General features: G+C 40.5%; 1 protein-coding gene across 5 annotated transcripts in view; it reads right to left on the minus strand.

Annotated features, from left to right (window-relative positions):
• PLEKHG1 (pleckstrin homology and RhoGEF domain containing G1) overlaps nucleotides 1-19,299 on the minus strand; it is a 131,112-nt gene that overhangs the window by 36,421 nt on the left and 75,392 nt on the right. For 4 of the 5 annotated variants that reach the window (XM_017822058.1, XM_017822057.1, XM_017822061.1 and 1 more), the window contains one exon: nucleotides 10,791-11,329. In XM_017822058.1, the coding sequence (XP_017677547.1) occupies nucleotides 10,791-11,210 (420 nt within the window). In that variant the 5' untranslated portion in view covers nucleotides 11,211-11,329. Of the gene's footprint in view, nucleotides 1-10,790; nucleotides 11,330-17,075; nucleotides 17,174-19,299 lie in introns of those variants that run through there. The other variant, XM_017822059.1, reaches the window with a different exon arrangement.

Consider the following 19,299-nt stretch of genomic DNA (forward strand, 5'->3'; position numbering starts at 1 on the left):
TAAATTATTGAAGTTGTAACCCACTGATTAAAACCATGTCCCATATTTATCTTCAGGTACCAGCCAGCATCCACTGCTAAATCACACATACATTAATTTTTCCAGAAGCTGGCACTCAAAATTGCTGCTCAGAGGCGTGGTAAGAAGCAAGTTAAGAGCAGAGGTGGAGATCACGGGATAACAAATGCTATCAGTAGTTTACTGACATTTCATTAAGGAGTTATATGAGGCCCTCATCTAGTGACTTCCTGAGGTTAAGAGGAAACACAGAAGAAATAAGCAACAGTAATGAGGCCAGCCTAATGAAAACATTAAACAGTAATTGGGATGTCAAATAGTTCGAGATTGCTACGCAGATGAAGTTAAGTGCTCTAGAGTGTTCTAAATCCACATAATTGGTGCCAATCATCATCATCATTCAATAATCTCAAGCTTTTTCAAAAAAGTACCAGTTTAAAGTGTTTAGTAATTATAAATTTAAAAAAAACCTCTCAAAGTTCATCAGGGCATCTATAAATTAATTCTTACAACATATCTTAGTTGGTCTGATTATAAGCTTATTGAACCCATAGTCAAACAAAACACTGAGAATTATTAAGGCATATTTGGCCTTTGAATGTATGAATCATCCATGAAAAGAACCTGAGTCTTGTGCTATAGATCTTTACCTGGTTAAATAAACTTTCCTCAATTTGTAAGGCAAATGAATGTTAACATTTTTTAAAGGATATCTCAATATGCTTACAAGTTAAATGAGACATTCCAGAAGAGAGATGTTTATTTTAAAATACAAGAAGGGAAAATGAGTCTGTTTTCCAAAGAATGAAAATGCAAACCCAGCATAATGAAGAAAATCTGCACACGTCCTAAACACATATTTATCTTAACCTTAGTAACCACATCCCAGAGACTTATGGATGGTTTTTATTATTAATATATGAAATGAAATAGAACCTTATAGTAGTGGGTGGTTTGCAAGTAAAAACTTTTTAAAAGTGTCTTATTTGCAAAACAGTCTTCTCCTGAAACCACAAAAAATAGCAGCTATCTCCACACCTTCATCTGCAGAAATAGTAAAAGCAGAAAAGAGAGACCACTGGTATGTGGTTTGTTAAATGCTCAGGTTTAAAGGTCATGGATTACTAGAACACTGTTCACTGACACATAATATTTAATAAAAACAATATAACTAATTTGAAAGTGGTCAAATATTTCCATGGATCAAAATTGAAATGGCTATAATTAGCCAATAAAACTCCAGAAACTACAGCCTGGCTGGAAATGGAGAAACTTGTTTGCCTTTAAGGTATCATCTCCAAATTTTGAAATTTCTTTACAGAAAATCCCAATCATGGGGGGGGGGGAAGGGAACAAAAACAAACAAACAAAAAACCAAAACAAACCAACCAACCGAACAAAAAAACCCAAAACATCTCATTAAAGCACTGTAATATTTACTGAAAACTTTGCAGCATAAGCTGCACTTCCTCTCTCTGCCTCTTAGCTCTCAGACCTATTCCTCACAGTTTTCCTGCCCACGCTCTATAAACTTGTTGCTTTTGAAGCAGCTGCTGCTGCTCTGTTCTGTGGAGCTCCGTATCTGCTGCCAGTAAGCAAGATAAAGCCACAGAGTGGAGGTGAACAGACCCCTCTTTTGTTACTTTCTGAATCCCGCCTCTATATATCCCACTAACCAGGGATACAGCCTCCCGCTCCAGCCTCAGTACAGTCAAAAGATGTTTCATTCCCAAAGCCTCCTGCCTATCACCAGCACTCTTAAATGGCACACTCCATATTTAATTACATCTTCCCCTTGCCTTATTTAATTACATCTTCCCTTTGCCTCCCTGCTCCCCCCCCCCCCCAAAAAAAAAAGCATTCTGGAATGGAAGATTAACTTTTATCCTTTAATCTATATTCATTCACATTCAGAAAGTGGGTAGGAGGTTGCAAACAGCATGGTGGATTGATTTACGCCCTGCTGCAAGACAAGGGAGGACAAGAGCAACAGCAGCCAGGCTTTCTGGCAATTCTGTGGCACTCTCGAAGAGCAGCAGCCCTCCCTTTTACTTCTCTCCCACCCACAGTTTAAGAAAGACTCGCTGTACATTTATAGGCAGATCATTATTTACTGCAGTATAACTAACCCTTTTGTGCTATCCAAATACAGAGCTGACCTTAAAACAAACACGAAGCTATGGCTATACATTTGTACTGTCTTTACGTTTGCAGTTCCAGTCAAACAGTGAAGCTCTGCAATCACCTGACAGCCTCTGTCCCAACAAGTTTCTCCAATCTAGCTGTAACATAAGAACTGGATGCAAAGTAGAAGTGGAGGAAACACAAGGCAGCAATGATATTTTATTCAGTGTCTTTCAAGTACTTGGGAACATGCTGAATGAAAGAAATGTATGAATGTCGGTAGCAGAAATAAAACTGAAATAGTGATGGTGCAGATAAGAAAAAAAACATGCATCAGTATATTTAACCCTGGCTTTTGTGCTTCCTATGAAGTTAGTTTACAAACAGCTCCCTGTTCATGCCACAACATAAGCAGATGTTTACACCACGTAAATTGTTTGTTAGGCTACTTCTGGTTATCCACAACACAATATATTCCTACTGCACATCTTTAAAACCTCTTTTTTCCAAAGCCCAGAATCATTCTCATCCTACTCAGCAAAACAAGGTTTGGGTTTTGTTTCTGCTTTTGTTAGGTATCATTGAAGGGCACATATGATGAGAAGCTTACAGCATATGTATCTGGCAAAACACCTTTGTTCAGGATGCTGGAATTCCAGAAACAATCACATGTAAAACTGTTTAAGACATGAACAACAGTTTGTGTATACTTCCATTACTTTAGGTTGCTTTAGGCTATTTAAATGGCTCACATACAGGAAGCAAGAAGTTTGCAGGGAAAACTGAACAATCCCACTGCATCAGAAGGAAGAAATCTGATTTATTTTATGTATTTCTTTAAAGGTAGCCAGAACAACTGTTTATACCTGTTTGGTAACTTACCTTGTGGTGTTCTTAGTCACCTCACTTTTCAGCAGTCTGCACTGAGGATTTTAGTCCTAATTTATAAACAGCAACTCCAGAAACGAAACACAACACTGATGTTCTCCAATACAACTGCTTACAAATTCATTACAGATTTTATAAGTGGAACGTTTTTGTGCTCTGATTTATACTGCTGTAACTGCTTAAACTTCATAGGCTTTGAGAAGGCCTCTTGGATATGTAGAGTGCTTTAGTTTCAGCTATTGTATCTCAATATCATTGGAGAAAACTTTCCTTGCTTTTAAGCCAAGCTTTCCCTAAGGAGGTTGATCAGAATTTGACACAGCTCACTCTTCAGAGATGACAAAAGAGCAGTGAGAAAATTCAGCTCAGTAGTGTAACAAATATTAATCACAGTTAAACTTATCGCTGTCATGGCCACAATATTTGGTTTGCAGGTAATTTAAATTGTTCATCCAAATTTTATAAAAGCTCATTAAGCAAATTTTATAATGTTCAATTCCTAGTCATAAAGGACAGCATGTGTGCTAAGGTACTTTAAAAGCAAGACAAATTTCAAAGGAAGACTCTCACTCTGAATATCATTGTTTTGCCTTAAATCTAAACTGAATGTCTCTTCTCTCTATATGGGACAGGCTCTGCAGGTGGCCCAAGAGAGGCAAGCCTGTTTCTAAATTGTCACTCTGTTTAGGAGAAAACTAAAAGTAAACTGTCTAAAAATCACTCAGCTATCACCTGAGTTCTCTCTTTTGTGCTCAAGATTTAAGACAAATAAATTATGTTAGCAGTCTTCATCATGCAGACTAAACTCACAAAACTGCAGTACCTGTACATGAAGCTGAGATTTTCATCCATGGCTTTAAAACCATATGGTATGCTAACTTCTGGCTTTAATACACTGAAGAAAAATACTAGTTCTGAGACCGAGCATCAATGCATCCTATACTAATTGAAACAGAAGTGCTGAAAATGCTTCGTAAGAATGCCATCATTACAGTCTGATGGTTACAGCAGAGCCATAAAATTCAGGATGCTCGTATAGGACGGATCAGAACGTCCTCACATATCAAAGTTTTTCTCAGTAACATTCAATAAACTTTCCATTGAAGCACTCTGTGAAGCACTCTAATCTACAAAATGCTCAAAAAGAACAGCTCTGCTAATTAACCGTTTCTATTGGTGGGTGCTGGAATTCTGCGCTGTAAAACAGAGGCACTTTTCCCAGAGTAACATCTTCACAAGCAACTTATGCCAGCAACCTAAAGGTATCTTCCTCAGGTATGCAGCATTATGGGATGCCCTAGTTATATTGGGATTCCCACCTTCTGAATCTAGAAAGAATTAACTTTCAGAGTTATGCTATCCAGCAACCCAGTGCACAAGCTTTTACTAACACATCACAAGTGACAATGCGCATACACTTTCTAACTAATTGCCTAAAACGTAGAAGTAGACATCCTCTAACTGCAGCACTGGGAGACAGGAAACCTGGAACAATAGAATTCCAATACTGACTTCCTCTCTGAAGGGTTTCCCTTAATCATGGGTGCCACAACACGTATCTACCTCAAACATCCAATATTTCCCCTTGAAAGGCCCACCCCCAACCCCCCAAAGGGTATATAATTTCAACAGACACGTTTACTTGGAAGAAGCTTTCCACACCAGAAACCTGTCTTCCTGATGAGTTGTTCTAGGAGATTTCAGCAAAAGCATTCCCCTGGGGCTTTTAAAGAAAGAATGCCCTTTTTTCCTCATGTTGAAAAATTTTGGTGACCTTTCCCCTGCGAAGACAAGCATTCCCAGGCTGACTAGCAGGGACATGAACCATATCCTCACGTCCAAAGGAGGGACAGTAGCAGATTCAAACATAATGGAGACTTTGTTTCTGAGTATGCCTTTTGGGGGGATGGGATGGGGAGGAGAAACCCCTCAAATTCACATATCCTCAACAGCAATTTCTAGCAATGGTCCTTTGCAAGGTTCAACTCAGGTTTCACAAGGGTTTAACCCACAACTGCCATTCTCAGGTGCTGCCAGTGACATCTGGTTCAGATCTTATCCTCTGAAGCAAGAGCAGCGAAAAGATTGTTCCTGTGTCTCAGTGACTCTCTGCAAACTTTAAACTGTACAGAGAAACATGCTGTCCAATTTCAGGGCAGAGGAGACATAAAGGAATACTCCAGAAAGATGCGAAGAACAAAGCGGGAACAAAGCTTGGTGGACACCAGAAGATGGAGACTGAATGTTAACAGAACTTAAGAGAGCAGAAAAATTAGGAATATGATGAAAATGTTGTCAGACCTGCCAAGAGAACTATGAAGAGAAATCTGGAGTCAGCAGAGACTAAAAATATGAGAAAGAGAAATACTAAAAAGTGAAAAATCACATAAGGAAATGAGACGATATATACTGACAGGGGATAAGGATGGGATTTATGGAGAGAAGGCTTACGACAGATAGGCAGAGAGATCATAGGCAGAAGACGGTGCAGAGGAGAATGAGACTTTCTCAAATGAGGAGTCTTAAGTATAAAAAGATGGAGCCAGGGACAAAAGATATGGAAGGGAGATAGGACAAAGACTTCAACTAGTCCAGTAGGGATGGTTTAAAAAAAAAAAAAAAGAGTAATTTGGAATGAAAGGGTAGAGGAACTTATTCACATAAATGAAGTCTCCCAGATTTCAGATTGAGTTCAAGATTCCTGAAGATCAATCTCTATTTGCATCAAATATTTGTGAAACACACTGACAATGCATGCTTCATTCCCCTCTAGCTATTGTATAGATACCGATGACTTTTTACTTATATTATTTTACTGATAGCGGATCTCGTACCAAGACTGAGGTTCATGCTGTGGATCTAGATGTTCTCAACGAGCTAATAAATACCTATGAAGGTATTTAATGTAAAATGACAGGTGCAAGCATTGTAACAGTGCATTTGCATTATTCCTTCATTTTGCAAAGATAAAACACAAATGTGGATGTCTTTCTACAGTTACTAGCCATTGTACAAGTTACGAATGTGGGCTTCTGACTCCTATGAACTGCAAGGGCAAAACACAGTTGTATTATAAATTCTGAGACAGCATTCTATTCAGGAGAAAAAAAAGTTACTTGAGGAACTGACTCTAATGGAAGGTTATGCCTATTCTAACTACATGATTACTTGAAAAAGTCAGGGTAGGTCCTGAAGAGGAGGTCAGTGAGTTCTGCCCTGGCCAGCACACCTGTCAGAATGACACAAGCAGGAAGAAGAGATATCCGATTTCTCATCATAAACTTGCCCAAAACAAGCTTCAAGCTGCACTCATTGAAAACTTTAATTATCCTTAACAGATCATCTGATAAAACACAGCAAACGATGGAAAAGTTCTATCTTTGTTGAAATGCTTGCCTGTGCAAGAGTCACGGCAGTGTGCCTCAAAACAATCATAACTCATCCAGGTCATACACAAAATGGCTGTACTGGCTAGAAAAACAGTTGGGTTTTAATGCATATCCTTGAGCAAAGGGTGCCAAATAGCACCTGTGCAGCCTCCTCTCACTCATTCTAAGCCCATTAAATACTTCTTATCAGCAGTTTAAAAGAAAGCTGGAGAACCTCAGCAGGTCTCCCAGTATAATTTAAAAATCTCTAACCATGTCCCATGAAGTCAATTTCTACTTCTGTCTACCAACTTGGCACTGTCAACATCACCCAGATACTCAAAAGGCCTGGAAGTTCTGTCTTTTTAGTTTATTTTTAATTATTTATTTATCAATGACCTAACAGCATCAGGTCAGTATAAGCATCAAAAAGTGCAAAATTCTATTGTTACTTCAGGCATGATAACTCCATGTTCTAAGGACAACACAGGTTGAAAGGACACTGCCCAAAATACTGTGCTAGGCTAACTCTTACCGAGCTGACTTCTGTCAGTATGACTAGTACCAGGATCCTACATCCAATTTCACATCATCCATATTAATGGCTCATTTGTGTGCAGCTAGTCCTGGGAACCAGTTCCAGGCACACTAAGGGCAAGAAGGTAATCAAGAACAGTCATCAGGGATTCACCAAGGGAAAGTTGACCAGTCTGATAACCTTTTATCTATAAAACAACTGGTTTGGTATATCAGTGGAAAGCAGTGGATATTGCCTCCCTTGACTTCAGAAAGGCTTTTAACTTCTTAAAATCCTCACACACAAGTTGAAGAAGTATGAACTGGATAAGCAGACACTAAGTTTGACTGAAAACTGGCTAAGCAGAGAGGACCTGAGCATGCTGTTCACAGGCACAAAATCTAGTTGGAGGCCAGTGGTTAGTGGCATACCCTAGGGGCTAGTACTGTATTCTGTCTTATTTAATGTATTCATTAATGATCTGGATAATGGGAAAGAGTATGAATATATTAAAAAAAATCTCTAAGCCAAAAAAACCCCAATAGCCCCCCCTGAAACTAATCTAAAAAAAAAAATCTTCCCAATCCTCAAAAACCTAAAAAACCAAACAAACAACCCCCACCCCACAAAACACCCCACTCCCGAAAATACCCCACTCCCGAAAATAAAACCAAACTAAAAAACCTTGACTGTGACAAGCGAACATGACTTGCTTTACCCCAGAAATGTAAAGCGTAGATTCATGGATGTGAGTTTTGACACCTTCTCAGTTCCAGCTCTAAAACCTGTTTCAAAGTGCTGGAAACAGTGAGAACATGTTCTTTTTGAGTATGTTTCCACTTTCTATGGAGAACATTTCCCAAATCCCCTCTACCAGAGGACAAAAAGCAATAGACCAGATCTATACTGACAATTCTCAGCTGGGTGTAGAGGGTAATTAAAATGGTATTTGTTTGGTTTTCCCTTTTGGTTCTTATGCCATCCTGACATCTCTTAGGGGGGTTGCCCTGTTTCTCTTTCTTCTTCCCTCTGCCAAAAAAACCCAAAACCCCCCTGAAAAAAAAAGCAACCCTCCTTACTATTTTTAGACTGTGTACATAAGCTTCGAGGGTCCTGGTGGATAACAAGCTGTCCATGAGACAGCAGTGTGCCCTTGTGCCCAAGAAGGCCAATGGTATCCTGGGGTGCATTAGGAAGAGCATTGCCAGCAGGTCAAAAAAGGTGATCCTGCACCTCTACTCAGCCTTAGTGAGGCCACTTCTGGAGTGCTGTGTCCAGTTCTAAGTACAAGCTCCTAAGTACAAGAGGGACATTGAACTCCTGAAGCAAGCCCAGCAGAAGGCTGCAAAGATGATTAGGAACCAAGCACTAGGGCGAGAGGCAACAGGCAGAAACTGATGCTCCGGAAGTTCCACCTGAACATAAAGAAGAAATTCTTTACTGTGCAGGTGACTATGCACTAGAACAGATTGCCCAGAGGGTTGTGGTGGAGATATTCAAGGACCATATGGACAATTCTCTGCCTTGCGCTCTAGGATGACCCTGCTTGAGCAGGGAGGTTGAACCAAATGACTCCCTCCACCTGTGGTTCCTTCCAACATTACTCATTCTGTGATATTCTATTGCAGTCAGCTGCAAACTTGCTAGAGAACTCCAGTTCCAACCAATCTTGCATTTTAACTTTCCACTTCCTGGGTTTTCCCTAATTTCCTTATATTGTTTTCCCTCTAATGATTTTCTCTCTCTCCACTTACCACTGATTCATTTGCTTATGCTTTCCTCCACCAGCTCCCACCTTCATATATCTCTTCAGCTCCCACACGCTTCTAGGGCAGCAGTTGCCCTTTGACCTCTCTCCAGCTCCCCTTTTCCCATTCTCATCCCATTTCCTAACCAGCTGCCAAATCTGATCCATGTTTATCTGGAAAATGAAGCTGCTTCCCTTCATCTTAGTTTGGCTCAGCACCAGGTATCTGCCTGCCAAACTAAATGGCCTCAAGTCACAGAGGTGCAGATAATCAAGCCCTATAAGGCTACAGCACTTCTACAGATGTCTGTGGAGTATTCCCAAGCTCCTCACAACCTCCACCCTTGCTTAGGTAAATTACTGCAGCATTGCTAAGGTAACTTGTGGAGAAAGGAATCCTGAGAAACACATAAAATGAGCTCTGCTGTAATGTCCAGTCACACCTCTCTCCCCCAAAACCAAGAGAAGAACATTCTGCACAGGCTGAGGCAGCTGGTTCCCCACTGCCCTTACCATCGGGGAAGCAGCTCCTTTGAACACCTTGGATCAGCACCTACCTAAGAAAAGCCCCAATGCAAACTATTCCATCTCTCAAATATGCTGTCTAGTGCCACACAAAGCTTTCAAGATTCATTATTAGTTGCTGCAGGAAATAGGCTTGGGCATTTCACAGGTTCATAATTCCTCCAATTCTTTCCTAATTAGAAGTGCATTTGCCTTATTTAATCTACATCTACCGTAGTGATGCTTAAACTATTTTCTAGAAAGCATTTACTGCTCTTCCTACTTGTAAACAGAAAATCTGCTTCAAGATTTTAATTATTGTTTTCAGTTTTCTCAAGTTGTACAGTTTACTGCATAGGTGGACAAGTGAGGGCTAAGGTTTCTAAAACCTTACATGGAAGTCATGCCTGGTGACTGGTGACTACACAGAGAAGCTGACTTGGTTCTGCAGCATCTGACAACTTTAAACACTTCAAAATGAAACTTGGGCAACAGTTGAATGTAGTAAAACAGCACTAGCTATGGAAACCAATGCAGTCTTGCAGAAAAAGCCACCTTTATGTGAACTTAGGGGGCTGGGGTGTTTAATCATGATGTGCATTTGTGTTATAAAGCTTTCCCCACTACTGCTTGGGGGATCAGGTGGGTTGGAGCTGTGGGTGGGGAGATTATCTCCGGATGGCTGATATTTCCTTTTTCAGATGACCACATACACCTACCTAGAGCTCTAAGTTCTACAAACAGTGCATTAAACATGCGCCTCCCAAGAAACCCTTCTCTGTGGGCTAAGTACGTTGACTACTAACAATAGCCAAGGGACTTCATTGTCATCTTCAAAAATATAAAACAACATGATTCAGATGGCACAGCCATGAGTATATGGAGTGAAAACAACAATCCACAGAAGGACTCATCCATATTTTTTCCTGTACTAGAAAGGGGAAGTAAAATGTACCGTTAGGTTTGGGATTGAACAAAAACTTCATTGTTGCTAATAAATGCTACACCCACTTATTAGCAACATTACTTCAGAATTAGTATTACAGAAAACAATTCTTTCATATAACAGTCAAACAAGAGTATTTTTCAGCAAATAAAAATGCCATATTCAATACTACAGGCCAAGGACACAGGAAGAACAGACTGCAGCCGTGAGCTGCATGAAATGGAGGGAGGGAAAGGCAGGAAAGAACTTGCAGGACTAGGACTTGGAGGCAGAGGGATGGAATAATCAACAAGTAAGACCCTTTAGGTAAAGCCTTTAAAGGGGCATTTACAGCTGTCTTGTTTGCTTCTTGCTATATATTCCAGGTTACAGAGCAATATACATTCTTTTGTAAGCATAAAAAGTTTTGTTACTGCAAAGAGTTTATCACTCTTTATTCACTAGGGCTGCCAACCGTAGGATTTTTTTCCGTTATTTTTTTCATGAATGTATAGTAACAGCTTAGAATTATCTAAACAAATAAAAACTAGAAACACACTAGAACAATGATATTACACTGGTTTATAAAGACCAGCAAATGCCAGTTCCATTGTCAAGACCATCTGTCCTGCTGTGAAATCAAACAATATAAAAATGGCATTATGGAACAGTTAACATCATTCTAACCAAGACCCCTACCTTGACAATGCTTTTTAGATCCTGCACATACATCCTCTCTGTCTCCAGAATCTCTTGGACAACTCTGTCTACGTAGAGAAGCTTCGGACTGGTGGGCTCTGTGACGAGGGACATTGCACAGTTTTTGCTCGCTCCTCTTGGTTCTGCTTTCCTTGGCATGCTTGGCCTTTTTTCAAGGCTTTCCTCAGGATCCTCTTGTTCAACAGTGGAGTTTTCGCATGTCTTATTGCTGGAAAATCGCCTGGCGGGGACCAGTTCTAGCTTGATGGCACCACTTTCTTTATCCTGGTTGAACAAACCCAAGTGGCTGTTGGAAACCAAGGTCATTCTGCTTCCAAAGGAGCAGTGACTGTCCCGGGAGGACGCAGAGGAGGAAGTGGAACTAAAGCTGACAGGACGGTCACTGTCTGACAGGTCCATGGTGTTTTTTTCACAGTAGCGGAAAGGTCTGCTCTCCTTGTGCAAATCTTCCCCTTTCGTCTTGGAGTCAAGCGCCTCTGTCACAGCTGGTACAACATCAAGAGGCAAGTGGAAGTCATCTAAATAAACAAACAGAAGTGAGTTTACTGGTGCTGCCCCACATAACACAGAAGTTGCCAGCAGACCATTTAAAGCCTTTTGCATGAAAAACTGCCACAACACTATTTTAACTAAAAGACAACCAAAACAATATGATTTGGGGGTCACTGTGACTCTAACACTTTTTAGGTGGTGGGGATCCCCCACTGGAGGCTACAACAGAGGCATCACATCCCTCCTGTTCACATGTATGTCTTTGGCACATCCTTCTTGTGCCAGCGTGCTAGGCTTGTTGCTAGCACAGGCACTGCTCAGGCTCAGCACAGGAGAAAAATGGGACTCATGGATTTTCCCTAAAGTTAAAAAAAAACCACTCGACTCTGTTGGGAGCAGTCTCTGCCATCTCCAGCTGAGCACTGATCATGGTTTGGGAGGTTTGGAAAACTCAAGAAACACACAGTGATACCAGAAAATGTCTTTTGTTTTGAATCCTGTAAGGCCAACAGTCAAACAAAAACTAAAAGCAGTTACGAATTACCAGCTCTGTGGCTTGTACAAAAACACTAAAAGTGTAATGATTTCCCAGTGAAAATAATGTAGTTTCTGAAGAAAGAGTCCCTGCAGGAAAGAGTACTGCCAAATAATTCAGTTTTCTACTGGGAAAATAAATCATTCTAAAACTGTTCTTCTCCAGCCAGAATATTACCCCCTGCTGAACTGACCTAAAGCTGTTTTTCAGATCAGTGCAACAACAAAATAAGATGTCTGCCTTCCTGTCGGCATTTCGATTCTGCTTTATTTTCATCGCCAAAATGCCCTGCAGGACACTGTCCACAATGCAATGCAGATTTGTCTCTGGCCAAGTTGTGTGTGATGCAGCATGAGAATCTACAAAAGCAGCTGCAGATAAATTCAGTACTTCAAGGCTTCATTTCCGTAAGAAGTGTCCACCCAAAAAAATCTTGCCTCAACTTTCAGAATTTCAGAATGTCTGTTCTGTGAAAAAGGGAACCTTGTGACAATTTAGGAAGAAAAGCAATACTGAAGCTACCCACAGAGTGGGTAGTTTAGTCCTTATTTTAGTTCAGTGACAACCTCACTTTTCAAAAATCATACCAGCAATTACAGCTCTAGACAACAGTTTCAGTAAAGAAATCCTAAAGCTGCAAATCAAACCCGCCCAACCTTTAAGGTGGCTCTTCTTGAACTGAGGCAGACTTGCTATGCAATTTCAAGGAGAAACCTCCTGGACACACGGCTCATGCAACTGTCAGAGCAGGGGGAGAATTTCATTCAAAGCTGAAAGCAACTCTCTCATTTTTCAAAATCAATCCAAAGCAAACAGAAATAAAATCCCAGAGAAGCATGTTTTGATTTATTTGGCCTATCTTGAATGCATAAGATTTTATTTGTATGTGAGTAATTAATAGTGCCATTTCAGTGATGATGGTATTAGCTTTCTGTTAAGGAGAAGTATTGCCCTCAAGGTGATGCATGGAATTAAACAGAGTAATTTGCTCACTACATGGATTAGAAATTGGCCATTGGATTAAAAAACTAATTTGGCACCTCTGTACCCCTGGTTTTACCTTGTAGTCTAAAAATCTATAGCCTTTCTTTGTGCCAGGTTCTTCTAGCTTTGCAGCACAGAAGCATATTTTCTTACCCTTTTTCAATAAACCACATCAACTCCAAAATAAAATATAAAGCAGTAAACCCAGAAAAAAATTAAAACTGAAAATCCAAAGGGGTACAGACAGTGATGTTCGCCTTCCTATTACTTGCAATAAGAAAGAATACATTTTTGATAAGAAAGAATGTATTTTTGCTATCAGCTTTGGATAATTTTTCACGTTTAAGTTAGAAAGCACAATGTTGCTGTGCAGATGAATGAAAAATGCCCCCCTTGAAAAATGCACAGGACAAACAAGATAACAGGATACCCTTCTGATAACTTACTCCAAGATATTTTGCTAAAATTACATGACAAAGAAACACCCGATTAGCCATATTTAGGGGGTAAATAAAGGATTGCTGTGAAGTTCTGTTACCCCACACTCTTTTTGTCCTGTTTCACTGATATGCAGTCTGCCTCTCAGATAATAACCTGAAGGCATTAATATGTAGCATTTGCTTTGCAAGTACTGTCAGGCTCATTAATATGAAAAAAACCCAAACACAATTCATATCGATGACATTAGAATCAGAAAAAATGTTAAAAGTAGTTTTACTGAAGCATTGTACCCAGAAGCATTGGGAGATCTTAACATGTTTTAGAGAAGCAAACCAAACAAACCCACTTATTTTCTTGTATAATGACAATGTCATTCTTCATCAAAAAAACCAAGAATTAGTTGTAATAGTTAAAATGGGCTTGCAACCCAGGCATGCAACATGGTTGACTCAAGTTCCTCCATTTTTTTATACAAATTAATATTCCTGTATGCTTCTATATAAATTACACCAAAGTATTTGCTACTTGGTCTGTTTTGTCCTCAAAGCCCTCATCCTGACTATTAACTTCAAAAGTTACTTTTTACTTCATTCTTATTCCTTTCCCAGCCAGGTGTAAATTGGTCCTTCGGCTTCTCTGTGGAGAACTTTTGTTAAAATTTTGTCCATTATACCTCCAACCAGCAAAGCATGTTTCTTGGGGTCCAGTCTGATGGCACAAAAGCTCCTGCAGAGCAGCAGCTAGGCACCTAGGTAGGTGGCACACCTGGCAAAAAGGCAGGTCACGGGACTGGGGATTTCAGCATGTCACAGAACCAGGAAGCAGCTCCCTTTCCCCAGCTAGCAGGTCCTGTACCAAACACCCTGCCTGCGAAAATCAGAACTTGGGGACACACTCTGGCTCTGCCAACCTCTCAATTTCTGCCTCAGGTACAGGTAGCTGTTACAAACCCATAGCCCTTCCCAATAACACAGGATCTGTAAATGTTCCAAGGCTTCACAGATTCATTTTCATTTTTATTTTCAGAAACCCCTCTGAGACTAGGCAACATTGTACTGGGCACTGGTGAGGCCCTGTGTTTAGTTTTGGGCCCCTCACTACAAGAAAGACACTGAGGTGCTGGAGTGCGTCCAGAGAAGGGCAATGGAGCTGGTGAAGTGTCTGGAGCACAAGTCTTGTGAGGAGCAACTGAGGGAGCTGGGGGTGTCTAGAAAAGGAGCCTCAGAGGAGACCTTATCGTTCTCTACAACTACCTGAAAGGAGATTATAATCAAGGCAGGGGTCAGTCTCTTCTCCCAAATAACAAGTGATAGGACAAGAGGAAACAGCCTCAAGTTGCACCAGGGAAGATTTAAATTGGATATTAGGTGAAATTTCTTCACCAAAAGGGTTGTCAAGCACTGGAATAGGCTGCCCAGGGAAATGGTGGAATCACTATCCCTGGAGGTATTTAAAAGGCATGTAGATGTGGCATTTGTTGACATGGTTTAGTGGTGGACTTGTCATTGTTAGGCTAATGGTTGGACTCAATCATCTTAGAATCATTTAGGTTGGAAAATAACCTCTATGATTACCCCCTGCTGTTAAAATCGGGAACAGAGTTTTTAGATGATTGCTGCACTCATCAGTGCATCAGAAAAGGCAGCAGCTGAATTGAGTTCACTGCCACAGAAACGTGCCCATCCTCTTTTCTCTCAGGGTCTACATTTGACTTTTCAGAGCTCTAGTACAGTTTTACTCTGCAGTTGTACTGCAAAGTAACTTTACTCTTGCACCAGCTACCTAAGGTCTGTACCAGCTGGCTGGTGAAAAATTTGCAAGTGAATTAATGAGAGTGAGGGGAGAGTAAACGGTCTCCCCCAGGATGGCTCTCATACCTGACCTAGTGCCTTTGCAAACCCTTTAGCCTCTTACAAATTTCTGTCTTTCATACTATAAAAAGCAAGTAATTTGTCCCATATCCTGTGGGACTGACTTACAAGCCCCCTCCCTCCAATCTCCCAGTTTCAGCAGCAGCACCAGTGGGTAGGTGCACTCATCAAAACAGTGCTGCAAACAGTGTGTGTAATTGTAGGTACCCCCAGAGCCTGCAGAGGCACACGCTCTGAGCAAGTCTTGTATACCATGACCCACGTCTGGCCCGGTTCACTGCTTTTTTTGTTATGCTTTCTTTTGGTTACTGAACCTTTTCAAGGATGAACCAAAATAATATTGAGAACTTTTGTCAGCTGTGAATAACGGTATTTAACTCAGTCTGGGGAGAAAAGAAAAAGAAATATTTAATTTGCATACTTTAATTAAGGAATAACAGTAATTACTTGTTAGTTTGGCACTGAAAGGAGGATAATTACTACTTGTCCCTACTCAGAAGGAAACACACTCCCCAAACAAGGTCATTTCTTGTTTGTGCCTTTGCATTAATTCAGTTAGTCTCTCCCCTTTCCCAGACCCTGCAAACCTCCCTGCTCCTGCATCACACACACACAATGGCATGGCACGACCCCAGAGCAAAAACAATGACATATTCCTATTCTACTGACATGCAAGGCCAAGAAATACCTGCATTTCAACCCAACAGGTAACTCTAACATTAGTTACAATACTGAAGGCACATGCAAAGCAACCATCTTGGCATATCTCATGTTTTCAGTGTGCAGTCATAAACAAGCTCTCACCAAAAATGCATACCCTTCTTCTATTACTTGCTTTTCTTTAACCTCTTCCTGTAACTATATTCATAGTAATGATAAATGGTTTTCCATTACCTCTGCAGCTTTGGCTATGCTAGAACAGTAGCATACAATGAGAGATAAAGTTCTTTGTATTTAAATATAAGATTGACTTAAAGATCCCCAAGTCCTATCTAAATATAGGTGTTTATTCCTCCAAGTTGTTTACTGCATGTGATGTTTTAAGACATACCCATTGCACAACAAAAAACTCACAAGTCAGTTTATATTCATGATTAGCATTGTTGTTGTCTTTCTCCTGGCATGAAAAAGAGCACATCAAGTGTTATCTACAAAGACAACATTACCAGAAATTACAGTATTCACATCCTTTGGAAGTTTAGCTACAAAAAAAGTGATGAGACTACAAGAAATACCTTTCCTGTTTTTCCCTTGAGATATTTTCATATTTCAGACAAAGCATTCATACTGTGGATACAATTAAGCAAATTTGTCGAGAACAATTTCTACATCCAGTATCAAATTCAAAATGCAACACTGGAATTTAGAAACAAACATAAATGTTCTACAGACTCCTGACTGAGAAAGATTAAATTAAATTACAGGAATCCCAGATTATTTTAAATACATATCCTCATATCCTCTGCTCTGAATACTGTCCAAGTGAAGGTCAGCAGATTTTAATCACTAAATTTTGTATATGAACGCATATCAGTTCTAAAACTAACACCCTCTGTGAACAAAATCACATTAGAGAGCTACAATATTTGCAGGATTACATCTCTAGTCTGGACTGTCACAAATGATACTCTGCCAAGTATTTTAACTGAACTTTGAGGAACAGAAATCTCATTTATTAAAAATCTCACAACAAGGGAAAAAAGTCACCAACTAATGTGCTTCTGTCTGTCAAATTACTGTCCCCCTGCCCCCCGCTCCCTGCAATACTTAAAGCAGAATAGCTTCTGTCACAATCAAGCATGCTAATATCCGAGAACATTATCACAAGGGAAAATCCTCTGCGACAGTATCTCACCACTGAGGAATGTCTCCGGCTCCTTGCACCCAGGATGAAAAAGTCCCCTCTATTTTTCCAGTCTTCTCAAAGAACCCACGACCTACCTGTGTGGTAGAGGAGAGGCGCGGGCTCTGACTTCAGCTGTTCCCGAATTAGCTCACTGGGCACTCAGGTAAAATGAGAAGCTCTTACTAGTCTGTACAGCTCCTTCGCCAGAAATATTGCATGAGTCAGCTTTTATCTATCAAAACTCTAAACACAAAGGCTTTACAGAAACCTGATTCACAACTTTCTCACCGCCTTTTCCCCAGTGCACCGACAGTCTTCGGCATCACTAAGAGCTTTAAATGAAACATGACATCATGCAATTCAGGGACAGGACAATGGGCATCACTGTGGGTAACTTTAAATGCACACTTCACTGAGCAACACCCATTAACTTCCATTTTTCCAGGCACAACACTGTGAAAACATCAAATAGAGTCCCCACTTCCACAGCATTTATTACGCTTTTCTCCTTGATTTGCAGACAATATCGATACACATGTAAAGCAAATAAATCACCCGCTGGTATTGTGAAACTTCTGTGTTTATGTTAAAAAGTCCCATGAACTTGCAGTGTAATAGGATGATCCTCAGCACTAGAATCATTCTGGATCTTATTCTGCCCTAACATAAACAGGAACAGGCTTTTGCAGAGTGCTTGCAATGCTTCAGTGGTTTTTTTTAAGAGCAAGAGGAAAGACTTTCAGAAGAAAATGTGAAAACCAAACCACCAAGTGCTCTGTGCTAAATCACAATGAAGCAAAGTAAAAGGGGAAAAAAATGAGGAGAGAGGACACAGTGAGAGGAGAAACAGGAGAAAAGCTGAAGAACAGAGACAAGGAGAAAAGAGGATATAGACTGGTGCTAACCGGTGAGAAAGCTGACATCTCCTTGGCTTGTGGAGAGGGTGGTGGCATTTCTATCTTCGAGCTAGGAGGCAAAAGAAATCAGAAGAGTTCCCAGATGCTGGCACTGTGTGTTTCCATGTGTGTTCTCACAGCTGTGTGCTCAAACCTAGCCCGCAAAGAGGCACTCTATCTTTAAAATCACACTTGAAATTCACTACCTCTATCCTTGTATATAACATGGCCTCGGCTTCATTCAGAGTTTTCCTAAAGAGCACAGTCCTTGAACAATGCCTTTCAGCAGGAAACTGGAGGTAGAAAAGGAAATGAAGACAGCCTTGAGACCATTTGCAAAGCTGTAAAACACTTTGATCTGAACGTCAGGGCTCTTGGGGTGAAAGTCCCTTTTACCCAGGCTAAAAGATCAGGTGTTTACAGCCTGTTGCCACGCTGACACATTTCAGATCATTGAGACATGCTCTCTCTTGCATATATTCTCCTGTAGTTTTTGAGGATTTGGTTAATACTTACATATTTACATTAAAAGATCTTTTTGCAAGATCTGTGCAAAATACTTTAGACAAAGCTACCACATATCTGTAAGTCTCGGACACACTCGCAGGCGCAGGATGGCCAACACTAGCCCCAAAGTTCTCAGTACCCAGGTACTCAAATCAATTGAATGTAGCAAATTTACCACACATTTGCTATGCTCCACGTTCACACGTTTCTGTCAGAAGCTAATGATTCACTCCTCTACACCTCTGCTTCCTCACACCTTGTGTCCACCTTGCCTACAGATTTTTTCTTATCTGTATGTCTTATGACATACAAATAATACCCGCAGCTTCATCATTTAGCGATGACAAACCTCCCGAACTCTGAAGGCTCAGTGACTGTTTCACATCTGTTTCAGCAGGCTAGGTAAAAGCAGGGGCTGCAGCAATGCAGTTTGAGCTTCAGCCACTGGTCTGAACTGGCAGACTTAGCTCTCATGAGGATTACTGTGGGTAGAGGGAAGAGAAGGTCCTTATTTCTCTCTGCCTTGTTTTTTCATCTCTGCACACCCACATCTGACCTTAGCTCTCCCTTCCATCCCCATGTATAAGTCAGCAGAAGTTACTCCCATACAATGAGCCTTCCTCAAGAACAACCCCTCACCCTCCATCACTTTAAACATACATAGCACTGAGAGCTATCAGTACAGAAGACTAGAAATGAAAAGCCTTCTAGTTTTACTAATGAAACAAACGAAACAGGACACTGATGTGCGGCAGGCTGGCCTCTCTTCTGATTTTGTAACTTTCATATATTCTGTTTATTTGAATTATATTTTAGGAGTTGTATGCGTTTCTCTGCCCCATCTCCTGCTCCCTCCAATTGTATGCAGTGGCATAAGACCCCACTTTTAGTGTATCAAGTTTAAGATTTGAGAAGG

Source organism: Lepidothrix coronata, unplaced genomic scaffold, assembly GCF_001604755.1.
Source record: "Lepidothrix coronata isolate B3197 unplaced genomic scaffold, Lepidothrix_coronata-1.0 Scaffold94, whole genome shotgun sequence".
In the NCBI taxonomy this organism is placed as follows: Eukaryota; Metazoa; Chordata; class Aves; order Passeriformes; family Pipridae; genus Lepidothrix; species Lepidothrix coronata.